At 41.3% G+C, this 23,309-nt stretch overlaps 1 protein-coding gene across 14 annotated transcripts in view; it reads right to left on the minus strand.

The window, feature by feature from the left end:
* The window catches only part of CLASP1 (cytoplasmic linker associated protein 1), a 170,608-nt gene that overhangs the window by 101,353 nt on the left and 45,946 nt on the right, over positions 1–23,309 (minus strand). For all 14 annotated transcript variants that reach the window (XM_030952206.1, XM_030952207.1, XM_030952219.1 and 11 more), the window contains exons 6-8: positions 23,180–23,255; positions 20,477–20,574; positions 19,080–19,147 (exon numbers count right to left, since the gene is read on the minus strand). In XM_030952206.1, coding sequence (XP_030808066.1) covers positions 19,080–19,147; positions 20,477–20,574; positions 23,180–23,255 — 242 coding nt within the window. The remainder of the gene's footprint in view (positions 1–19,079; positions 19,148–20,476; positions 20,575–23,179; positions 23,256–23,309) is intronic.

Below are 23,309 nucleotides of genomic sequence, written 5' to 3' on the forward strand. Positions count from 1 at the left end.
TGCAGAACTCTGCAGGATTTTTTTAAAGTTGCTATTATCTCAGATTTTCTTCTGTATGGTTTCAAGTGAGCACAGAGAGCTTTCAGTACATCAGCTAGTAGCCTATTTGACAGATACTTCAGTACAGCATATGGTTTCCACATGGCTGGCTAACATAAACAATTCAGACTGATATTTAATCTTCAAATAAATATTTAAGTTTCAAATAAATATAAGCACAGTCTGAATGCTTGATTTACAAGTGGAAAGCTCAAATTCCTGAAATACATTAATTTCTTGGGCCTTTTTCACTCATCCTTCAAAGCCTCAATTTAAGCAAACCACGGGCTTAAGGAAAAAAATCACGGGAGGAAAGCACCAAAACCAAAAATGTGTCACAATTTATAAAATATAAATAGGCTTCAGCAAGGCTTCTGTTTTCCTGAAGCTTGTTTCATCCACTCCCCAACACCTTTAAAACAAAAGGCAGATCTATGCTCCTTCATCCACGTTCCTCCCCATAAAGAATCATCATTAGGTACAGCAAATAGAGCAGTCATACTCAGAGGGTGAAAAGCAGACAAAAAGGTAGAGTGAAGACGTTGCTGAACCTTTCCTTCCTTTTGTCATTAATTACTTCAGCCTACTAAATTTGCTATTCATATTTCAGAGGCAACAAGAAACTCCGAGCAAGCAGGGGAACTTTAATGTGCTACAAAGAAGAAAGCATCTTTCTCAAAGTGCTTGCAATATAAATAATGCATAGCACAGATAAAAATAATTACTATTATTTGACTTTATGACTAGATTTTATTAAAAAATAAGCACAAATATCCCCCTCCTTCTCTTTTAAAAGAAAAAGTGCAGTTAAAACACGCAAGTAGTCCTAATCAGTCTAAGATATTCCTGCCCAACCCTTTTTTATTTGGTCTCAGTCAGTGCAGCTGTTCACTTTCTCCCCATGGCTCAGCACCCTTTTTCAATCACCCTCAGGTCCCTGCACCTAGGTAAAACTTAAGCCTGTCATTCAGCCATCCAAAATTGTCTGCCATGACTGAAAGTTGGACTTAATAATTGATTCTGATCACAGCTGGTCATTTGACTTCTTTAGTAACCATGCTCCTTTCTTCCCACATACTATGTTCACAGTAGAAGACTTCCACAGCTGGTCTGTCTAAGAAGTAACAATGAAAGAAATCAGTTTTACCACATAAAGCCACTTACTGCATCAAATAACAATATGTCGGGATAAAATAGGAAATTCAAATTGAAAAAATGTTTTTGGCAGACCAGTAAAATCTTGATTCATCTGATCTGAACTCTGCCAGTTTCTCTGCTGCATCTCCTGTACCACTTGACTCTAACTCCAAGACCATCCCACCCACAAGAACTAAACAAAGGGACTAAGGGCAGACTTGTTTTGACCTTAATCTCTTAGTTTTAATCAAATTCAAAACTTGGTAAGAGGTGGTGGAAGCTCTGAATAAACATTTACAAGCAAGCAGATTCCCTCTGGTTCAAGGGCAAAGTCTGTCAAGTGAAAAGGAAGGACGAGTTTGCCTCAGGACTCAGACGCATGATCAAATTATTGCTGCTTAAAAAGTTATAAGACACCAGCTGAGCCAAAGCAGCAGCCCTTGAGATGCTATTAAACTATGGCAAGTGTAAGGTAATTTAATTTAACTTAGCCCTAAAGAAAGAAAATTAGGCCAAGCAGAATCATTCACATTTACCACAAAGAACACAAACACTAACCACAACCCAGTTAAACATCTTACTCTGGATCTGCTCATTAAAGACTCCACAAAACAAATGCTGACCTAAACAGAATTGGAGACATTAAATACCAAAGGGGTTCCCATGCAAATCTGGGAATGCTGATTGCAGAAAAGGCCTGGCACAGCCATTTTCACCACTACTGGGGAAAAAAAAAAGAAGTCAAAATCACTCATCATTCCTTAGCAATTCTCACAGGTGATTCTGCCAAGAGAAGCCGATGTGGAACAAGACTGAGACAAGGCAGTGAGCATGGCTGGTATTAAGTCTTTCCTCATTCAGAAAAGTTACTGAAATCATTATCATCACAGAATACTGAAACCCAACTGATTTCCATCTATACAGACTTCTGGTTTCAGACAGGCACATCTACTGCCTCCATGCAAGACTTAAAGAAGTCAACAAGTCAAAACAAAAAAGAAAACACTTTATTAATACAAAGAACCATTTTCTAAGCAGCTTGAGAACTCTCTTTTCCCTAAGGCAAGTCTGGCTGGCACAGTGACTTTGTACATCTGTGACCCTGAAAGATCACTGCAATGATAATTCAAATGGACAAATCAGATAGCAGCTTCTTCCCTCTTGCACTGCTTTGTCTATGCTGTAGAGACATGTCCCTTCATATGTGACATTTACACTTACTCCTAAACAGCAAGCTGTAAAGTGTAGTCCTTGTGAAGGCTCAGCTCCTAGAAGCAAGCTGTCCCCTTTTCAGCAGGCTGCTTATGATATAAATGTAGAAATCACCAGGAGAACCAGACTCCATTACATCGTGCTTCTGCTTTGTTACATTGTAAAGATGAACATAAATACACCTTCAAATGAACAGTTACTTTTACTCTTACTTTTATTTCTAGTTCTAGTTCTAGGATACACAATTCACTCTAAAGCTTAAACTCAGTAACCTTAAAACTTACGAGGATTTTTACTACTTGCCTGAAACACTGATTACCCAACAGAGACAAAATCTAGGTAACCAGAGCTTAGTATGGTATTTGATGTGCACAGCCTGAGTTAAAGTCTGGGGAGATGGAAATAGGGTCTGGAAATTACAGAGGTGAGGCAGAGATTAAATTTCTACGACACTCAAGGAGGCGCAGATAGTGAGTAGAGAAAGGAATAGAGAAATTCTTGTAAAACACATATGACAGGAATTCACACACTGTGCTTTGTGAGCCATCCCAGGAACTGGTGCATATGCAACTTCTTACTTGTGAGATCAAATAATATCATGCTCAAAAAGCAAGAGGCAGGCATCCCTTTCAGTCCAGCAATTCAATTAAATACTTCCTAGTGACTGAAGCCATGATTCCTTATTCCTCATTACTATAAAGTCACTCCCCACAGTTTGATGTCAAAATCAAGTATTACTAAAACAGTATCAGCCCAAGACATAATTTAAATGTCTAATTTTCCCACTAACAATCACTTCTTGGGTGGTATTTTATAAGTTGCCAGACAAGCTCAAAGCCTGGCATAACTATCTAGGGTGATTCAAGGATGACCAATTCAGACCTTCCTCCTGTTCAGGCATGTTATGGCATGTACTGCAATGCAGGAAGATTTTTAGATCCATCTGCTCTCTGGGACTTAAAGGACAGGAACCCTTGTATTCAGGGGGTGTGGGAGAACAGACAGAAATAGAGATTAAATGGATTCATATCATTGTAATATCCTACCACTTAGGAATAGAAGAGAGCACATGGGCAACCAACTGCAAAACCAAATAGCACAACATTTGAGCATAAGTCTTAATCAGGAATAACAACAGAAACTAATAGATTGCTTTTATCCTAAAGAGGCTTTTTTCAAGGTCATTCAACAAAATAAAATAGGGATGAAGTCTGAGACATTTCTATTTTGGAAACTCTGCAACAGGTTCCCAGGTTGAGATAATGGTCCTCAAGCACTTACTGGGCCTTTTACAGTGCAATAGCACTGATGAAATCTTTCCCTGAACCCAGGTTTACTGTAAGCCATGACTGGGAAGAAGAAATTTGTTTTCTAAGTTTGCTCTGAAGATACTGATCCCAAGGTAAGTATCTGTAGCCATCAGGTCACACAGGTGGCAAGAGCTGAGGGAAGGAAAACTCTTTGAAGCACCTTTGAAATCAAAGTATGATGCATCCTCACATTTGCATGATTTCTTATATCCCCATTTTATTAAGTCTTTATTTTTAGATCACTTTGTTGTCATCTTCCACTCACTTCAGATTGTTGTACAGGAGAAAAGGCATGACTCAGAGAAGAGGATGTGCAGAAGAGCACCATTTCTCTTTCACAAGAGGCAAAATGGATGATTTTTCTTTGTAAGGATGAGCCCATCTTGCCAGTCCTCACTCAAATTACGATGCTCTGCAATACATCTGTGTACTGCACGACAAACAAAAAGTCCAAGTTCAAGGTTATTAAAGGTACCTTGTCTCTCTTGGGCTGTAAGGTGTCCAGACACATCTAGAATTTACATTCCAGAGCAGAAACAAAAGAAAATAACACATCAAAGAATTCAAATACTTTATTTTAAACACATTTCATTTCAGACATAGGAATGGAGAGAATTAAAAATATGGGACTAAGTTGTTAAAAATGAAATGTGTGTTAGAGAGTAAAATCTAACAAGGAAAACAATGGTTCTTCCACATCATTCATTTCACAACAGCTTCCCACTCACATGTATATAATACAAGTGTATTTTGCCTTGCACAAGTAAAATATATTTGGTGGGTTTTATTTATTAATTGTGTAGCAACATCAAGATTCCAGGTGACCAAGACCTTCCTTCTACCAGCTGGAAGAGACATTGAAACCAACCTTCAAATGATAACAGCTAGTCATAGACTTTATCTGAGAGTTTCCCTTCTGAACCTTCAACTTTGAGGCTTTCACAGTGACTCACAGGAGTGCAAATACATTTGTCCAAAAGCACACTTGAACCAGTTGTAAAAACTGAGAGCTACGACTCTCTATTTCTATTTATTCATTCACCAAGTAAAAGGATCTTGACACTCAAGTAAATTATTTGGAAATTATAATACTGCTTAAGATCAACAGTCAGATTCCAGACTCTCATGCATTTGCTGTACATTTTCACAAATCAGAAGCAGGAGTGACCATGTGTTACACTCTGTGTAATCAAGTGTTAATACTCACTTTGACAGGCAGGATTACTCTCTGTTGACACACTGAAAAATGCTCACAAACTCCATGACTGAAACACTATCAGGTATGGAAGTGTGTAATACCACAGAGGAGGTGTGAAAGCAGAGACAGATATGAGCACCAAATTAGCAAGTTTTTATTATTAGCAGGTGTTTCCAGGCATTGCTTAGACTATCTGAAGAACCAGTATGAACATTAAAAAAATTTGCACGAACAGCTGACTATAACACAAAGAAAATAAAGAAGTGCATCAGTAGTTGCACATCAGAAAATGTCAAGCAGACCAAGCTGCAGAAGAAAAAGCCATATAAATCTTTCTCCATCCAATTCGGTAATTTTTAGCAGACAATATAGGCTGCTGCTGCCTTGTTTAACACAAATAACAGGGAATGCTCATAGGGCACTGCCATCTGTCAGCAGCTGTTACTGAAAACCAAACACGGGGCAAGTGAGCAGCAGTTCACAGCATTCTGCCTCCAGATGCAAAAAAAATTCAGAAGAAACAGGAATAAAGTGTAGGGGAAAATAATGTCTTATCAAATCCCTAAACCCAAATTTTATGCTCAAATGTACATAAACCTTCAGCATTTCTGGAGAAGACAAGTATCAGTCATAGCTTGACCACTTAATTCCTTTCACAAGAAGGAGTGCTGAAGGTCCTGTACACTTGCAGATACTATAGAAACAAGAGATTTCTGTCTAGGCATGATTATTCCTCATATGTGGCCAGCTGCTTTACCAGGTATCAGTTTATTCAGATAGAAAAAATATTTGAGGCCTCCCAAAACATGAGAGCAGATCAGCCTGGCTCATCTGAAGCTTCTACCATTAATCAGCTTGAGCCACCAGAATTGCTCACCTCCACTATAGATCACTTACCTTAATTTCAAGTAGCAAGAATTATTGTTTTGTCCAGGCTGGAATTGAATGGCCCAGTTACACAACAGCTCTTTACTATTTGTACTGTTGTGGCAGCCTGCAGCAATCAGTGATCAGCAGCATCCTGGTTCCTTGGATACAGCGCACATCCCATCCCTCCCAGTGCTGTCAAACACTGAATCCATGCTCAGAAGCCATGAGCCAGCCAGAGAAGCAAGCTTTGGACCATTAGCCTGCATATTAACCAGCACCCAGGGGCCTTTCAGGCCAGCTAAACTATGTCAGTTGAGCTAAAAGATGAAATTATACTCAGAGTGCCCCTCTGGTGAGAATCTCTTGGCATGATTTAGTCTGAAGAGTCTGTGAAGGGATGAGAACAACTTTGCCTCCTGGCACTATGGAGAGAAGAACCCCTAAGTGTCTTACAGAATTAATGCATGTCCTACATGAACTTCTCCATTCATGGCTGACTCATGTCCCATTCTCGTTGAGGCTCAACAGGTAACAAGCATGGCTCCTTAACAACAAATGACTGAAAGGTCAGCAAGCATCTTGCTAGAATTAAAAAACCCATAAATGAATCACACCACAAACTAAAGATGGCAGCAAACCTTAGGAATTTCAATTTTCTAAATGAAAATTTCAAACCCAAAGCAATGACAACAAATCAGCCTTAGGCCTGTCCAAGTCCCACTCCTGCAAGCACACCACCATGCAGGCAAATCATCTGGTTGTCTTTAGCAACCATCTGTGCTTGCCTTCACTTAAAGAAGAATTAGCAAACAGAAAACTGACACATGTGAAGCACAGCACATAACAGACAACTACAGATTCACTTTTAGTTTTGCTAAGAGATTTTAAGATCGGGGTGTTTTCACTGGGAGGCAGGAATTTCAATAAAACCTTTACCATAAGGATACCCATAAGAAGTCAATGCTTCAATTAGCATAAACTCAAATTGTCTGCCTTGCCTCTTTACCCATGCAAAGCTTCTAGGCTGCCCACTACACACTCCCTCCTCTTTACAGCCTGGAGACTGAATTGATGGAGTCTTCACTGAAAAACAGAACCAAGAAGATGAGCTGAAGAACTTCCAGTCCCTCCTTCTTAATAGTAATTTTGTGTTTAGTTTTTAAATATTTGAAATGGCGCCCTTCTAATTCATCTGGAAAGCCTCTCCTACTGACACAAAGAACCACTGATAATTCCTGCTTGGAAGAGGCGTGGATTTGTTGAGTTGATCTACATTAGTCATCTAGATTACAAATATTACATAGAAAGAAGGCAAAAAACCTTACTGAGATGAAGAAAAGGAATTCAAACATCCTGAGTTATCTTTAGGCTGTCTACATAGGGAAGAGGAACACAGAGCTCTGTCTGCAAAATAAAGCTTGCCATTACAAGTGAAGTTTCAGGAGATTCCTAATAATAGTATTTTAAAGAATGGCATGAAGATTAAATGGAACAAAATACAGCTCACCTACTAATTTGTAGCAAACTGCTCTTCACATAAACAGTTAGACTATATCCACATTTAAATATCAGGTTTTAAAATCTTAGTATTAAAATCAAAGAGCAATCTGCATCTTAATGCTTTACTGAAAATGCCCATGTGCAACTTGACAGACACTGATGACAGACCAATAAAACTCAAGTGAAGCATTATCACCCATTCTAGCATAGCACCAAATCAGCAGAGGATGTGCATTAAAGGATACATGCTGCCATTTATAGAGGTGTCTCTGTTGTGGCTTGCAGCCTTTTCATGCTGACATCAGGCTGTGTTGTTAGCTGAGGTCACATTCTCTTCTGCCTTTAGCCCTGTTACCACTCGTGATAAACTGGAGAGCTGAATATCAGACACAATCTCAAATGACCCTGGCAAACCTTGCCTTCAGCTCACTGACACACACAGCTAGAAAGTACTGAGTAAAAGAAAACACTGAATCAATTTGAACATCTCCTATAACTACTGCATCCTAGAGGAGGAAAAATGAAATAATGGCATAATTTAGGTTAAAGGGATCTCTGAAGGTCAAGTGACTCAACCTCCTTTTGAAAGCAGGGCTAACAGAGTTGTATTCCTCAAGAACACATCCAGACTAATTTTAAAAACCTCCACGGATGAAGATCCTCTGGGCAACCTCTTCCAGTGCTTCACTCACTACCTTCAAAGTGAAGAAAAATATCAACTCACGGGAAAAAAACCCAAGTATAAGGCTGTCCTCTCAGTCCCTAAAGTATGTGGACTGCTGGAACTTGCATAAAACCAACTGAAAACCTCTTGATGGAAAAAACTCTATTTCTAATTCAGAGGTTTTCTGGAATTAGTGGTCTGTGCATCATAGGTACAGGAAAGTCAAGATTCCAGCCCAAAATTTACAAGATGAGCTGCTCATCACAGCTTTTTAGTGCCATTTGTCCTGTGTGTAGTTTCACAGAAACTCCTTGCACACCATGAGGGAGCAGAGATCACCTGCTTTCGAATACTGGTCAGACGATCACTGGCGAAGGATGCAGAGCACCAACAAACACAGTTCAGGTACATTCTCACCTCCAGCTGGAACTATTTACCATTTTTAGGACATGCTGAACATGGTGTTTCACATGGCTCTGTGATGCAGCTTTCCTGGGAAGAAGCTGTGGAAAGGACCAAATGTAACATGCTCCCACGGGAGGCCCTGAAGGAACATTCTGCTGCAGCTGATGGAGCGCCTGGCCCGTTCTATACAAAACACACAGGACCTGGCACAGTCCAACCCTGTCACAAAGCTCCCAGGGCCCCAGTATTCTGCCACATCTCCCACACTTTCAGCAGAGTGAACAGAGCTCCTTATAATGTGCTGCTGCAAACAAGAAATAGTTAGGACAAAAATAGGGACAAGCCTGCTTTAGAGCCCATGATAATAAATAGGCTTCAGGGAGTGCCACGAAGGGAAGCAGCAAGCACAGAGCACAACGTGCATACAAAGACCCAGTACAGAGGCTTTGGAGAAATCCCATTGCAATGAGACAAAATCCAGTGCACACATCAAAAAGAAAAGAAAAAAAAAAGATATCTAAGGAAAGCACTAGAGACAAGTACGGAGCTTCTTAAGGGGGAGGGAGCAGAGAATAAGTTTCAGTGTGCTGGTGCATAAATATTTTGCCTGTGGAAGCTAGGGATCAGATCTTATTTGAGTCTCCAGTGAAAAGGAGCGTGACTGTCCCTCCACATCACAGAAGCTCCATGTGATTAGAACCCTCTGCAGATTCAGTTCCTGCCCAGCACAGAGCTCAAACAGCAGGAGCATAAATCGGAGCTGAAGTGCACTGGCAGAGCTGCAGCAGGGAGAAGTGTGCCCAGCCCTGCCTCTACAGGGCTGCCTCCGGGATTGCCCCTGATCCCAGCAGGAGCTGGGGGGAGTTCAGGGGAAGAAACATAAATGATGGAGAACAGAGTTAGACCCATTCTTCATAAAGCTGCCCTAATTAGAAATGTCAGGCCTCATTATGAGCCAGCGCTCACTAGACAGGAGTCCCATTTCTGGGCAGAGATGTATGTGGGAGACATGCATTTCTTAAAGATGGACACATCCTTCTCTACCCACACCACAGCCAAAGGAACAGTCTTGCTGCATGGGGGTGAAGGCAGTACCATGCTGCCTACTGCATAAACACTAGCAGAAGCAGTGCCAACACTGTTTCATACCTGAAACTCCTGTCTCCCCCTTCCCTGTGGAAGGCTAGGAAGAGTCATGCCTAGTACTCATAACAAGGCTTTTTACAACACAGTCTACCAGAAATTTACATAGGGGTCTGTTCATTTCCCATGGAAATCATTAGAAAGAGTCCATTAGTATCAAAGGGAGCAGATCTGGAGTAAAAAAATAGTGAAAATTTCTCTCTTCTACCTCTGCATTCAAGCATTCATCTCCAAAGAAGCCCAGATAGGTCTCATATTCCTTAGACATCAGCATCTGTATCTCATACCAGAAACATCCATGTCAAGCATCTAAAGGATTTTGTTGTGCACTGACAAGCTCTGAGAGAAGGCAGGTCAGGTGTGTCACAGGAAAGGGAACAGCTCTGGAAATGTGGTTGCTATAGGTTTTGCCGTTCTTGAAAAAAGCGGTTCAGGTGACACTTCACAGTGAATGAAGGTATTTCTCTCTTCCTCTGTAGTGCATTGTTTATAAATTTTGATAAAATTCACCTGGCTTGACTCTGAAGGCCACCTGCAAAGCAGTAGCCATCAGCAGCTTTCCTCATGAAGATTTGTCTGCAGCGACATCGCTGCAGGCTACACGTGGGGTGTAAACCTAGCCAGGATTATTCAGGGCTGTCTGCAGCTTTGGGGCTTCAGGGGAATAAACAAAAAAAGATATTCAAACTGCTTAGCACAATTCTACAAAAGGATTCTTCTGACAGAGCAGCAGGGCAGAATTAATTCCTTCAGCAGGCAGAAGAAACCCAGTCATTATGCAGTATTTGCTGTCTTAATACTACAAAAATAGGATGCATTTACTTATTATAGCTCAGTTTTGTTCTATTTCATATCACTGTATTTGAGCTACAAACAAAATACTTCAGCCAAACATAACAAGAGGAGGAAGGCAGTGTATTGCCAGACCAGGGCCAAGTACAGACAATGCCTTCCCTGTACCTCCCCTCTGGAGTAACAAACCAGCACTTGTCCACTCCTGCATTTTGGAAAAAGCTCCTCTTCGTGCCCCCCACTAACACGGCTGTAAGGGCAGGTTTTGTTCTGCCACTGCATGTTAAAACTGGATATACCATCTGTACTAGTAAGTCTTCCTCAAAAATGGGCTCAGCAGTCTTATCTCATCCAGCCTAAGGTCAATGATCTGAAAATGAAAAGTAACTAGGTACAAGAAGACCTTCAAGCTTCCAGGTATTGGGTCTCAGGTTCTTTAGAAATCAACCAGGTGCTCTTCAGTCTAGACTTTAATAAAACCTCACAGTTATGGAAGCTGCAGTTCCTGTGGCTACAATATACAAGGACAGGGATGTTATTTGTTGCGGGTAGGAGAAACATGGTTCATGCACTTCTGCTGCCCATAAAAGCCTATCCTGTATTTCACCAATTACCACAGTGACTGCTGTCCTCAGAGGCTGCTAATTACAGCAGCTAAACCCAGTCCACTTGTTACACACTCCACCTGATGATAAATCTCATCAAATAAATGAGAGCATCGGCACAGAATTTATCAAAGTGCTCCACAAGAGGTGCAAGAAATTTCATCTCTTCCCCAAGCAGTCTTTGGCCACCACTGAGGTAGCTGATTAAGGACAGTAACTGAATTCTAACGGGGACAGTGATTCTATATAAAAACAGCCTAGAGCATTCATTTAAAAGTAGTTATTAGGAAACTATTCTCCAGCACCCAGCTTATAGAAAGGAAAGACACCTACTCCTCCACCACTTTCTTGGAAACTGAACTATTTGGGAGCCTCAGGCAAGGACTTGTATGCCAAGAACAATTTTGTAATTATTGTCATAGGAGCAGAAAGTTTGTAACACCTTCACTTGTGCTCACAGAAGTACTCTACTATGTACCCCCAACAAGTGTTGAAGCCAGTGTGTGTGAAACACAAACACAACCCAAACAAACTTCACAAATCTGCACAGTGTACAACTATGGGGTACTTTTTACTCCCACCAGATTGCCCTTCAGTGTGCCAGTCTTCCTCTATGATATTTGAATAGCTTGTACTCCCATCTCTCAGAGAATTGCTGAGAATTAAAAGGCTGACTTAAAATCACTGTTATGTTCACAGTGATCAATATGTGTGTGCACAGGCATATGTATGAACCATCCTACTGATGAACTTGCCCCTGGAAGAGTCTGTGTACCACAAACAAAGCTAAGTGATCAGAACCATAAGATTTAGTTAGTCCCTTCATGTAAAAATGTCACTGGAGTTAATATTGCTCCAGCTTTGATTGCAAGCTCTTTCTGACAGAACAACTACAAAGGAGAGCCAGCTGGGAAAAACAGCACAGGAAAATACCACTAAACTGGTGCAAAGACTTTAAAGAGAATGACCACTGCAAATTTAGGGCTTTATTTTAGAGATGAAACCAACCTGACACCAGAACACATGAAAGAATTTGGAAGAAAAGATCATAGTAGAGAAATCAGCAAACTACTAAGCATTCCTGACTGTGATCACCCCCACAGCTGTACCAGATATTACTGCAGCTTCCTTGGGAGAGAAGGGTGTAGGATTTTTTTCATTCTAATTCTTTATGAACACTGGACTATAAATTCATACTTGCCATGTGTTCTAAGAAGCATGTGTTTCCTGAGGCAACCACTGGGTTTGCTCAGATACACATGGTACTTTACCAGTGGGGAAGAAGAGAACAGGCCCTGCATGAAGAAATTCATCTCCATATGTGCAGGACATGCATGCATTTAACTTCCATCAGTAATACTGGAATGGTGCACATTAATCTTTTACTCATGAAGCCCACACTAAACAGCAGCATCTCATCCTTTAACTGCCCACTCCCTCAGCCTGTATTTATGCATCTCTGTTAGTGATGCTGGTAGTAAAGTGGTTCTGCTTAATTACACCAAAGCTTTGCCAAAAGAGCATTTGTGTGTTCACATAAAATCATTGGGCTTAGGGGAAGTGATGAAACAACCAGAGGAATTCTGGTCTTCTTTGCAAGGAAATCCTGGATCAAGGTACTTGGGATTCAATGCAGAATTTATGATACACTAACAACTTACACACCTACTTTTCTTCTGACATTTGCTGCTACTACAGTTCAGACAACCAGCAGTGACCTGGAGGTCAGACATTTCCCAACTGATAAGATCAGCTAGACCACTGCCCCAGGCTCTTCATTCCACCAGCTGATCTTTTAAAGCTGAGAAGTTCCCAGAATGATGAAATCATCACACTTCACTGACAACAACAAATACATACTTGCTTTCGGCAATAAGCAATGAAGTACATTGATTATTTAACACAATTCCAACTTTGGAAAAACCGTGGATTATTCTCAACTCCTCTTTTGAGAGACAGGAGGAGTCAGAGTGCAAAGGTCTCTCAGCTGTAGATGGTGACACTATCCACTGGCAGGAGACAGTTCATGAGGAGAAGAACCAGCCCAGACAGGTTTCTGTATTAATTTCTGGCACTGGGAGGCATTTACTGATGGTGAACAAGGAACACCACATATATGTATCCACTGCTTCCTCTGAAAATACATACAGTACTTGCCTTGGAAAACAGTGTTCCAAAAGCATAAAATAAAGATCTGTCCATAGAAATGGCACATATTGTAGCATGCAGTATTCATTCCACAGCATTCAATTTGCCCAGGAGATTTCCACATTCTGCTACAAAAAAACTGCCGATTAACTCACACCTTGAGACAGTAAATATCAATAGAAACCCAAGGTTTATAGAATTTGAGATACCGACCAACTCAGACTTCCTAAAATTAGTCTACTTCATTCACAGTGTAGGAAGGATTTCAAAATGACAACAGGTACACAGAATTGAGAGAAAAAGGGGAAGAAAGAAAATGCAGCTTTTACAAAGATGGCTAACAGAAGTCATCTCCTCTGAAAGCTCAGATGAAAAGCACAGGCTTCTCATGTACCAAAAATAAATACAATATATGCTTCCCTCCTGTAAATTAATTCTTCACAGGTGAACAGATACAGAGCTCCTCTGCCTTGCCATTTCACCAAGTCCCAATCCAGCCTCACCGACTACCACAGACATCCAGTTACAGAAACGCAGTTGAAACACAAAAGTACAGGTTAAAAAAAGTGATATCTCTATTTGGTACATTCTTGGAACTATGATTCAATGCTAATTCAAAAGTACTCATAACCAATTTAAATAGTCTTCCCAACTGGTGCTGCAAAAGGAAACAGTCAGGAAATGGAAGTCTCAGTGATCACTCAAAAACAACACAGACCAGCAGGGTTTCTGGAAATTCATGTCCTTCACCTCTCTCAACCTATTCTGGTCCCTTACTTATGCACATATTCTTTTTCTTCACCCCATCAAACAGACCATTTATTATATTTTATATAATCTTAAACTGAGCTTGATGACACCAGGCTACAGATGCTTGCAGACTATTTTTTTTAAGTTCCACTTTCACTGCAAGATTGCTTCAGTCTCTACGCACCGTTAAAAAGAAACAGAGCAGGGGAATACTCAGCCATTAACAAACAAACACATCCACCCGTGTGGCACATTCATTAGCACCTACCTTTCCCTGTAGTCATTATTCTCTGCAGTGCTGGGGAGCTGCTGGAGAAGGGCACTGTGCTGGGGAGCAGCCGCCTCTCAGTACATGTTTCTCAGCAACTCAATCACCAGCAAACTCGCCAGCCTCCTACACCCCTTTGCTGTGTGACCTAGCAGGCGATTGCCACCTCTCCTCCAAAATAAAAGCCTGTTCAGCATGCAGCTGAGCTCCATGTGCCCCCCCTGTGCCCGCCTGCTCACACCCTCCCCTTCTGCCTGCGAGAATTTCAGCACTATGCTTATTTACAAAGCTGTCAGAAAGGGAGCAGAGCTCCTCTTGTCCATTTATACCTTCCACGAGGATGTACTATCAATTAATGGTGCTCATTCAAATTGCACTCAGACATTACTGCTCTCTCTCGGCCCACACAGGTGAAGAGGCATTTATTGGCTTTTTTCATGCCCTGAAAATGCTGAGTCAATGAAATCAATCTTCTGTTTCACTTTGTATTCCAACTTGAGAACTGTATTAATAGAGAGCAAGCCATAATGGCAATTTAATTGCACAAGGAGGTATGAATGCAAAAAAGAACAGAGCAGCATTTACTGGTTCAAAATATCTGTTATCCTGGACAATTGTCACTCCTTCCCATCTGCAATTCTGCTGCTTGGATGTGTGTTGACAAACAAACAATAGTCCACCCTCAGATGCATGGCATCACTTGGCAAATGTGGATGGTTTTCCTTCATATAATAAATATGAAAACAGTTTCCAATGACTCAGCTTTATTACCAGCAAAAAACAGGAATCTAAAATAGCTCCAGTTTTCATCTATTTAACTCCAAGTTCACAACTTCACAAACAGAATTCATTTAGTAAATAGCATTATTTGTCTTACACACCCTCCCAAATACAGAAGTAGTTCTACTGAAAAATAGCATTGCTCCCTCTTCATAAGTTTTCAGTAACTGAAATTATCATGTCTTTTATTTCAGCACTGTTTTAATTAACTTGCTTACTCTTAGAACACACACTCATGCAGTCAGCTACCAAAATTGCATCCTCCCCTCACCTTACTCCATGAGTACCTGCGGGGGAGAGATTTCAGCTCCAGAATTCTGGCTTTAAGATCCTGCTTTGATTTCCTTCCAGCCCAAGACCACTACCACCTCCACTGTCCCTAAATCTTTCTTGTTCTTCTGAGTCAAAATTCAACATCAACAAGAAAGTTCAATGCCCTCCTTTGCCATAGAAACACCACCACAATATCTCTTTATGTACAAATATAAATGCATCTCACAAAAATTGTGACTTACATTAAAAAAATGAAGGTGTGCATCGTATTAGGATAATCACAGTGATGAAAAGCATAAAAACCATACCAAAACATTTTGGTTGCTAATAACTTTGGTTTGGGTCATTGATTCCTATCAGCTTGTATTTTTCAGAAGATAATTTATTTCATTCTTAATCTTTACTGAAACTTGATTATAAAGCCTTATGGAGTCCAAATCTGATTCAAAGTCAACTCAAATCTATGGAAAATCTGTACAGTTTCTGTGAAGGCCCTTCCAGGTAATACCAAGGAAACCCATAGAGCATGAATTTCTTGGAGTCTCTGTCCAATAGACTCTCTCTGTATCACATCCAACTGAAGATCATCACACAATGCCACTCAAAGACAGCAGCTGACTAGCTGGCAATTACTGGCTCTTTCATGCTGAAAATGTATTTGTCCCAGGGGAATAAGGCATCTGCATAATTAGCAAAAGCAGTTACACAGAAAATAATTAGCTTGCTGAAAGCCCAAAGGGGGGAAAACTATAATTTTTGCTTCAAGAGGCTGACTAATTATATGCCAAATAACAAAACAGAGATGCACTGAGAATCATCAAGAAATCCAGCATGGATTTTAACTTCATATTCTAGCTATAAGGGCTGCTGGTAGCCTAGCAACAAGCAGCATACTTGGGCATGCCAAAACCTCCTCCGACTTAATGAAACACCTCAGATTACTATGCAAACCTCCCCCACCCCACTATGCATTTGATTCTTGTGTTACTAAATGATAAAAACAAAGACTAGCCAAAAAAAAAATCAAACAATTCAAGATAAACTCAAACAAGCACTAATGGACTACAGTATAGAAAGATAAGCCAAAACAAAACATTAATTATTTTCAGAGACTTGAAATTCAGTCTGATTAGAGTTGACTCATTAGATTTCTTCTGTGGGTTAAGAGAATGTCCTATTATTTTAAGCAACTGTTCCAGTAGTCTGTGTAAGATTTCTGTTTGTTTTTGTCTTGGGAACCACTAGATATGAAAACTTTAACAAGTTAGAGCAACTCACTAATCTCCAAAGTACTGCTGATATACAGAGAGCACTGCTGCAACTCCTTCCTTTTACTTGGATCCTCAGTGACCTGGTAGAGGAAACTGCTATCCCAAACAGTAGTCTCAGAGCCAAGAGACCAGTTTTTACTGTTTTGCACTGTTCTAGAAGCCACACTGCTGTCCCAGCTGCCCAGTACCACTGTGTTGTGTGGTAAGAGAAGTTTGACAGCCACTTTCAATTCTCGCTGTGATTAGCACAACTCTGGTGCTCAGTTATGAGTGATCTTTCTGCCAACAGCCTGCTCTTGGTTACCCACAAGAGAATCACCCACCCAACCACTCTGCCAGATTCAAAGGGTTAACAAGACAGTTATTTCCACTATTTCCTGAGAAAGGCAAATCTTTTGCATGTGCAATATCTATCACCATCCTCCCTGGTGGCTCTGACAACTGCTGAAAGTGTCACCTTTGTTCAGAAAGTGTCAGGGACACAAGAAACCTGACAAATTTAGCTTGTCTTTCTCTCACAGGCCACAAAACTTGTGACTGTGGGTGAAGATAAGGCTCCTTTTGCTGGCTTACACAATCTCAGACAGATAAACTGAAAGTTGCACAGAGCTGTTGACACACAAGATAGGACGAGCATGTAACGCTGTATTTGCGCTGTGCTTGGAGGGCAAGGAAGAAGCAACAAACCAACCTATGGCACTAAGGGAAACTGAACCCTCCCCTCAAACACACACAAAAAATGTTAGTAAGTAATGTTGTCATTACTAACTTCACAAATGAGAACTACTTTAATTCTGCAACTATAGAACTTATAGAAGAACTTTTTCATTTCTAGGGAACATGAAAAGGTTCTGGCAGAACAATAGGAGATCCTAGCTTTGCTCTCTTTGACCCTTAACACTCCTCCACCCTCCCTTTTGCCCCAGGCTACTTTTTTGCCTCAACGTTCAAACAGGAGATTCTACTGAGGAGAAATCCTACCACACATACAGACTCCAGAGACTGCATCCTGCCACAGCACAAAGCAAGAGCAGGGAGGCATCAGGAGATCAGGTTAAACAGAGTGCAGAATACAGGAGTACTTGTGTTGGGAGGTACTGAAAGCCTGTCCTTGGAGTCAGAAGATGGGGATGCACAAAAAGGGCAAATCTTTCATTGAAACAGTGACAAAGGGGTATAAAAGAAAAAATAATTTTCAATGAAGCCTAAAAGCAGATCTGATGCTTCAGATGTAGCAATACATCTCAGATCACAAGTCTGTCTCCTAGAAACACCAAACAACAGCAATCTACACAGTACAATGATGCATCAAATTGCTTTTTCTTTTTTTGAAAGTTTATTCTATTCCACTGCTATCAAGACAAAAATTCCACCTTAGCCTAGCCAAGCAGAAAGCAAGGAAGTTGAGTCAGCAGTAAATCTGTTTCAGTTTGAGTAGGGGTTTCAGAGAAATCACCTGGAGGCTGGGAACCTAAACAAGTTTGCTAAGGGATTAAATATTTACTTCCCCTCCCACCTGTTAAAAAAGAACAAGGCATTTGTTTCTCAACTGCACTTTTTTACCCCTGTAAGCCTCATCGACCTGGACATACAAAATAGTCCCATAATATGCAAAAGCATAATTTTAACCCATTCCATCACAGAGGAACATATACTAGGTCTTCATCATTCCCAAGCATACAAGATAGTATATCACATTTCTGAATAATCCAAACAATAACTTCAGGATTTTCAAATCAGTTAATTTTATTGATTCTGCAGGGATGAAGTTTACTGTGTTGCAAAATTGTTATGCAAGAAGAATGGTGCCCAGAAGTGAAAAAGGTTTTTTTTCCTATTTAAAAGAGAAAACACCTCTCTGCTCTCTTGACTTTGAAAAGCATGGTGGGAATGGCTGGGACATCACCTCCCCTGCTCCTGACCCTGCAGAGGGTGTGAGCTTGATAGGAACACACAGTGCTGAGCTCAGGTTCTTCATCTGCTCTACTCAACTGTCAGCAGAAAGATGCATTTCCTCACCAAGAATTCTCACAAAAATCTACTGTTAAACAATACTTATTAAATTTATAATACCTGTTAAAATTATTTCCTAGCTCACAAGCTTATCTGTAAACACAGTAATAAACACTTGTTATTACAGTAAGCAAAATACTAGTCCCAGACAAAACAGACAGAATTAAGGCTCAGATTAAGGGTCTTTGGCTATCAGTCCTAAACATACAAAATATGCAAATTTAGTGTCCTGGTTTGGGACAGATTTGGGAGGAATCCCAGACGCTTAGGAACTGCAAAATACAAACAACATGAGCCTTAAACAGAACACTGCTGCATTATTGTGTATACTCTCTGTGCCTTTTAGGACATTAAACTGAAAAGGCAATTCTTCTCTGAAATTACTATTTAATTCACCTTATGAACAATTTACATGTACATGGACTTGAGAACAGGAGATGTATTTCCCTAATGTAACTCAAGAGGAAAAGAAGACAGTTATAGCACCATTTTCTCTTCTCAAATCTTAGGCTTCCTTCTTCTGCTACTACAAAAAGACAGCAGACAAACTAAACATCCATTTTATTTGTTGCAAAGGCACTGTGTGTATTTCTGAACAATCACCCTACTTCCTTCCCCTAACAGAATGCTTGCTGCATATGCATTTGAATGCCTCACCAACTGAAAATTGCTAAAAGCACCAAACAGAGAATACTACTCACCAACTGAAGTCTGGACCATGTTTCCAGATTTTTGGACCTCATCAAATTTTGTAAAAATTACATTCAACCTGTTTGAAAGTTAAAGAAATACACAATGAACAACTGAATTTAAATGTTAGGAATATTAGAATCATAAAATCACTAAGGCTGGAAAAGACCTCTGAGGCCATCAAGTTCAACCTTTAACCCAGCATCACCATGTTTACTACTAAACCATGTCCTCAGATGCCACATCCACATGGCTTCTGAACCCTTCCAGGGATGGTGATTGCACCACTTCCCTGGGCAGCCAAATTCTAACATCTTATGATCTTATAGAACAGATTTAGCTTCACTCAGGTCATTGGGAGCATTGTCAAAAATGTCAGCAGAAAATGTCAATGCAAGGAAGTAATTTTAATATTAAAAAAAAACAACGACAACACACAAATGTTGAAAGGAAAACCTGAGATATAATTGAAAATACTATATTACTGAAGATGTGATAAAGCTAATTGTAGATGCATTTCCAGTTCACCACCACTTTTTCTATCTTAACTATTTACAGAAATACCACAAAACACATCCCTAAAAACCAACTTGACACAACATTTGTCTTTGGCCCTGACACCTTCCCATTTATGCCACAGGTCCAGCAGAGCAGAAGATTCTTATCACACCTCATCATTCCTTCCCAGTGAGTTTATTACTTTAAGGCACATTGTGGGAGCAGATGTTTCCACTGGAGAACAAGAGGCAACAACAGGGCTGCCTGCACCTGCATGTGCCCCAACTCCAAAAGCACCTCTTCCCTCTGAGCACTGACAAGCTGCCACCTACTCCATCCTCAGGGCTAACCATGCTCTGCCCTGAGCACTGGAGGCAAGATGCAGAGCAGCTTTCTAATGCACCTGAAACAGCAGAAGTAGAGGGACATGGCTTTGGTTTTGACATAAGATTGGTTGCTTTTTCAGGAGTGGGTGGGGTTTTTTGGAGGGGAAGGGGGCAGAGGAGGGAAGCTGCTTTTTCTTTTCATAAAATCTTAAAACTGATTCTTTTGTTTGTAAGGTTTTGTTGTTTATAACAGTCTAAGTTGCATAAACACAAGGTACTCTGAAGTGTCTCCTCTCTACATATGCGGAACATACAGGAAAAAAATTAATTCCCTTAATGTTAAATCAGTTAACTAAATATCTGTAATAATTTTTGTAGTTTTCCAAAGATCCTGTGACATACTTGGGCAAAGGTACAGGATCTGCACTAAGTAAATCTGAGCGCTTATCAGATTAAAAAATAAAAATTGAAACCATGATCCCGGGAAAAGGCTCAATCATGAGGTTCCTGAAGTCTTCTGAAGGAAGGAGGGGAGTAAAAAGCAGCCCAAAAATAGTGAAGACCTAAGGACATTCTCAACTTACCGAGACTGGGGTAATCCTTTTTTACTGAGATCAGCCCTTACACGTTCACCAACATGTCTGTAAATTTCCACAAGGCTGTTTATTGCTGCATCTCGAACCTGGACGTGAGACATGAGAGAAATCAATCATCTTTCCAATTTAAATTAATAAACCCCTAATAAGTCCTACGTTAGAGAACTAAATTTATCTATTTCTCAGCAACAACAGCTGTCATTACACACATTACCACACAGCTCATGAAGGAGCTTCCAACCCTGCCTTTCACATGTTAACAGTACCAGCAGGTAATTGAATTGAAGAGGCAGTGAAGGTGTAAGATGAAAGGTTTCATGCAAAAGGAGCTTGGCTGCCTTTGCCAAACTCCTCCCATTGTATATAACAGGTACATTTACTGGATGAAAAAAGGATAGAGACATAGACAGATCTTATATTACTGGGAGATTATCAAATAAACTGATTTTTAATGCTGTCTTAAAAACTTACATTTCTATGTTGATAGCAAAACAAGGAGGAAAGGAGGAGTAAATCACATGAGTCACCATGAATTTTGCATATTTTCCAAACTGATTTGCAAGAAATTGCTGAGCACATCTTTCCATCCAGCCAACAGAAGAGACATAAATCTGATTAAGTGTCACCTTTCTGTACTTAAACCCTTCCTCCACTAGACACAGCAGGCAGAGAAGGTAAACAAACTGCTCTGCCTACAGAAACACTGACTGTGCACTTCTGCTTCTCAGAGGATGGCCCAGCAGCTACCCTCACACACACCCCAGAACCAGACATGGAATATCCTGAGACACAAGCCAGAATTGCCTGTAGGTGGGAGTCAAAGGGCAGGCACACATACCCTGCCTCCTGGCCAAAGAAAATACTGACACCTGACTCACAGCCACCCTAACACCTGACGCACACCCACCTCTCCCTGCTCAGCAGGTCCCTGCCAGCCTGCAAACCCCTCCTCCACTCATGCCAGCCCTCACTCAGCACTCCTGCCTCTCTTCTCCTGCCCATCAGCCCCATTTGCCACCAGTGCTGCTGGCACAGCAGGCTGTGGGGACTCTCTGGTGCCCCCAGTTTCGGGGTACACAGACCCCAGGCCAGCCTGAGCACTGCAAGGATTGCCCTGTGTGTACAGCCAAGCAGAGGCACAGCTGCAGGACTGTAAATCCCAAGGAGCAAGGCAAGGAGCCCTCACCATCATACTTGGTTTACTCTACCACAGCAATTACAAAGCTTCAGTAATTTTATTTTTGAGAAAATGAGCAGAGTTTAAGGTGTTGTCACACAAGATGCACACTGGGTTACTCAATCGCATCAGCTGAAAACAACAAAAGCACTATTTTTGAAAAGGGCTCTGATGGAACAGCTTCCACATCCACAACAAAAGAAAAAACTGGACTTGACCTGGAATTGTTTCTCGCCTCTCTCCAAGAGAGGGCAGCAGTGACCGAGCCCAGCGAGTCTCCCAGCGCTCAGCAGCAGCCCCTGCTCCAGGGCAGACACTCTTTCACCCAGAACCGCTGGCACAGCGATTTCTGTCTGACCAATTCAGGCACAGGCTTTCTGGGGATGAGCGACCAGACCCAGGAAAAAGGGAAAGAGATCAGCCTTGTTTCCCCCTGCAGCTGGATACAGGACAAGGAGCTGTGCCAGGCACAAGGAAGAGGCAGCACAGAGGAAAAATGTCTCAGTGCCCTCACCAACTTTCCAGTTCATTCAACAGCTCACCTATGGTAGGATCAAGGCACCCGTGTGCTTAGCAAGTCCAAGCCCTAAACCCAGGATTTCCTTGGAGGATAACAGCTTACTTAGTCCCAGCTCAGAACTACAGAGGACCCTAAACATTAAATTTCTTGGAGAAATGGTTTTACCACCCTGCACTTGCACAAGCAGCAAGGGAAGGCTGCTTCACTCTCAGTCCTCTTAGCAAGGGGAGACTCTGACAGCCACAGAAATCTGGCCAACTCCCCAGAGCAAACACAAACCCATTCTCCAGCTGGACACCCACACCTCCTTCCAGCTGAACACCCTCTCCACACCTGGACCACAGATGTGTCACCCATGCTGGCAGAACAACCAACAGCATTATTCAAAAATTGCCAGTCCACATTACACAGCGAGTTTGAACACTACTTCTCCACCTCCCTCTTCTCACTAACCCCACATACTTGCATCTAATCCCAAACAAGACAAAAAGCACTTAGGAGTAACAGATTTTATTCCACTTGTATTTTCATTGGCTTGCATCACTGATTAAAGGTCGTGATACAGGTATTCTTCCCCCCCTATTCAGAAACTGTCTGTACAACTTGTGGCAGTGCACATGGCCAGGCTGTCTGACTGGCCCCATCTGCCCTCCCTGCCCAGACTGGTTTCTCTCTGAAGGTGAGGGGTGCTGCACTGAGCCCAGAGGGATCCCTGCAGCCTCCCCTGTATTCAGGCTCCAAGGCACAGGAGTTCCCTTCCCACAAAGGTTTCCCTCTTCTGTTCACCTCACCTGCAGATTCATGTTGGTCTGCTGAACCCTTGGAGTAAATGATATGCTGGTTTGGACATACTTCAAATTATACCTCTCCAAAACCAGCCAAGGGTTCTGTGTGCACAGCATTGTTCAGAGCTCACCACTGGCAGCACAATTAGCTCATTTACCAACAAGGCAACCAGCACAACCTTTAGATGTGACTCACAGCAAAAGCTCACCTGGCTGTTTGGATCTCCAAGTAAGTTACATATATGTGGCACTATCTTACTCAGTGTTAAACTCTGAGCTCCAGATCTGGGGATAAAGAACAAAAAGCACCATTATGAATCAGAGCAGGCTCATGTACAC

Source organism: Camarhynchus parvulus, chromosome 7 (genome assembly GCF_901933205.1).
Source record: "Camarhynchus parvulus chromosome 7, STF_HiC, whole genome shotgun sequence".
Taxonomy (NCBI): Eukaryota; Metazoa; Chordata; class Aves; order Passeriformes; family Thraupidae; genus Camarhynchus; species Camarhynchus parvulus.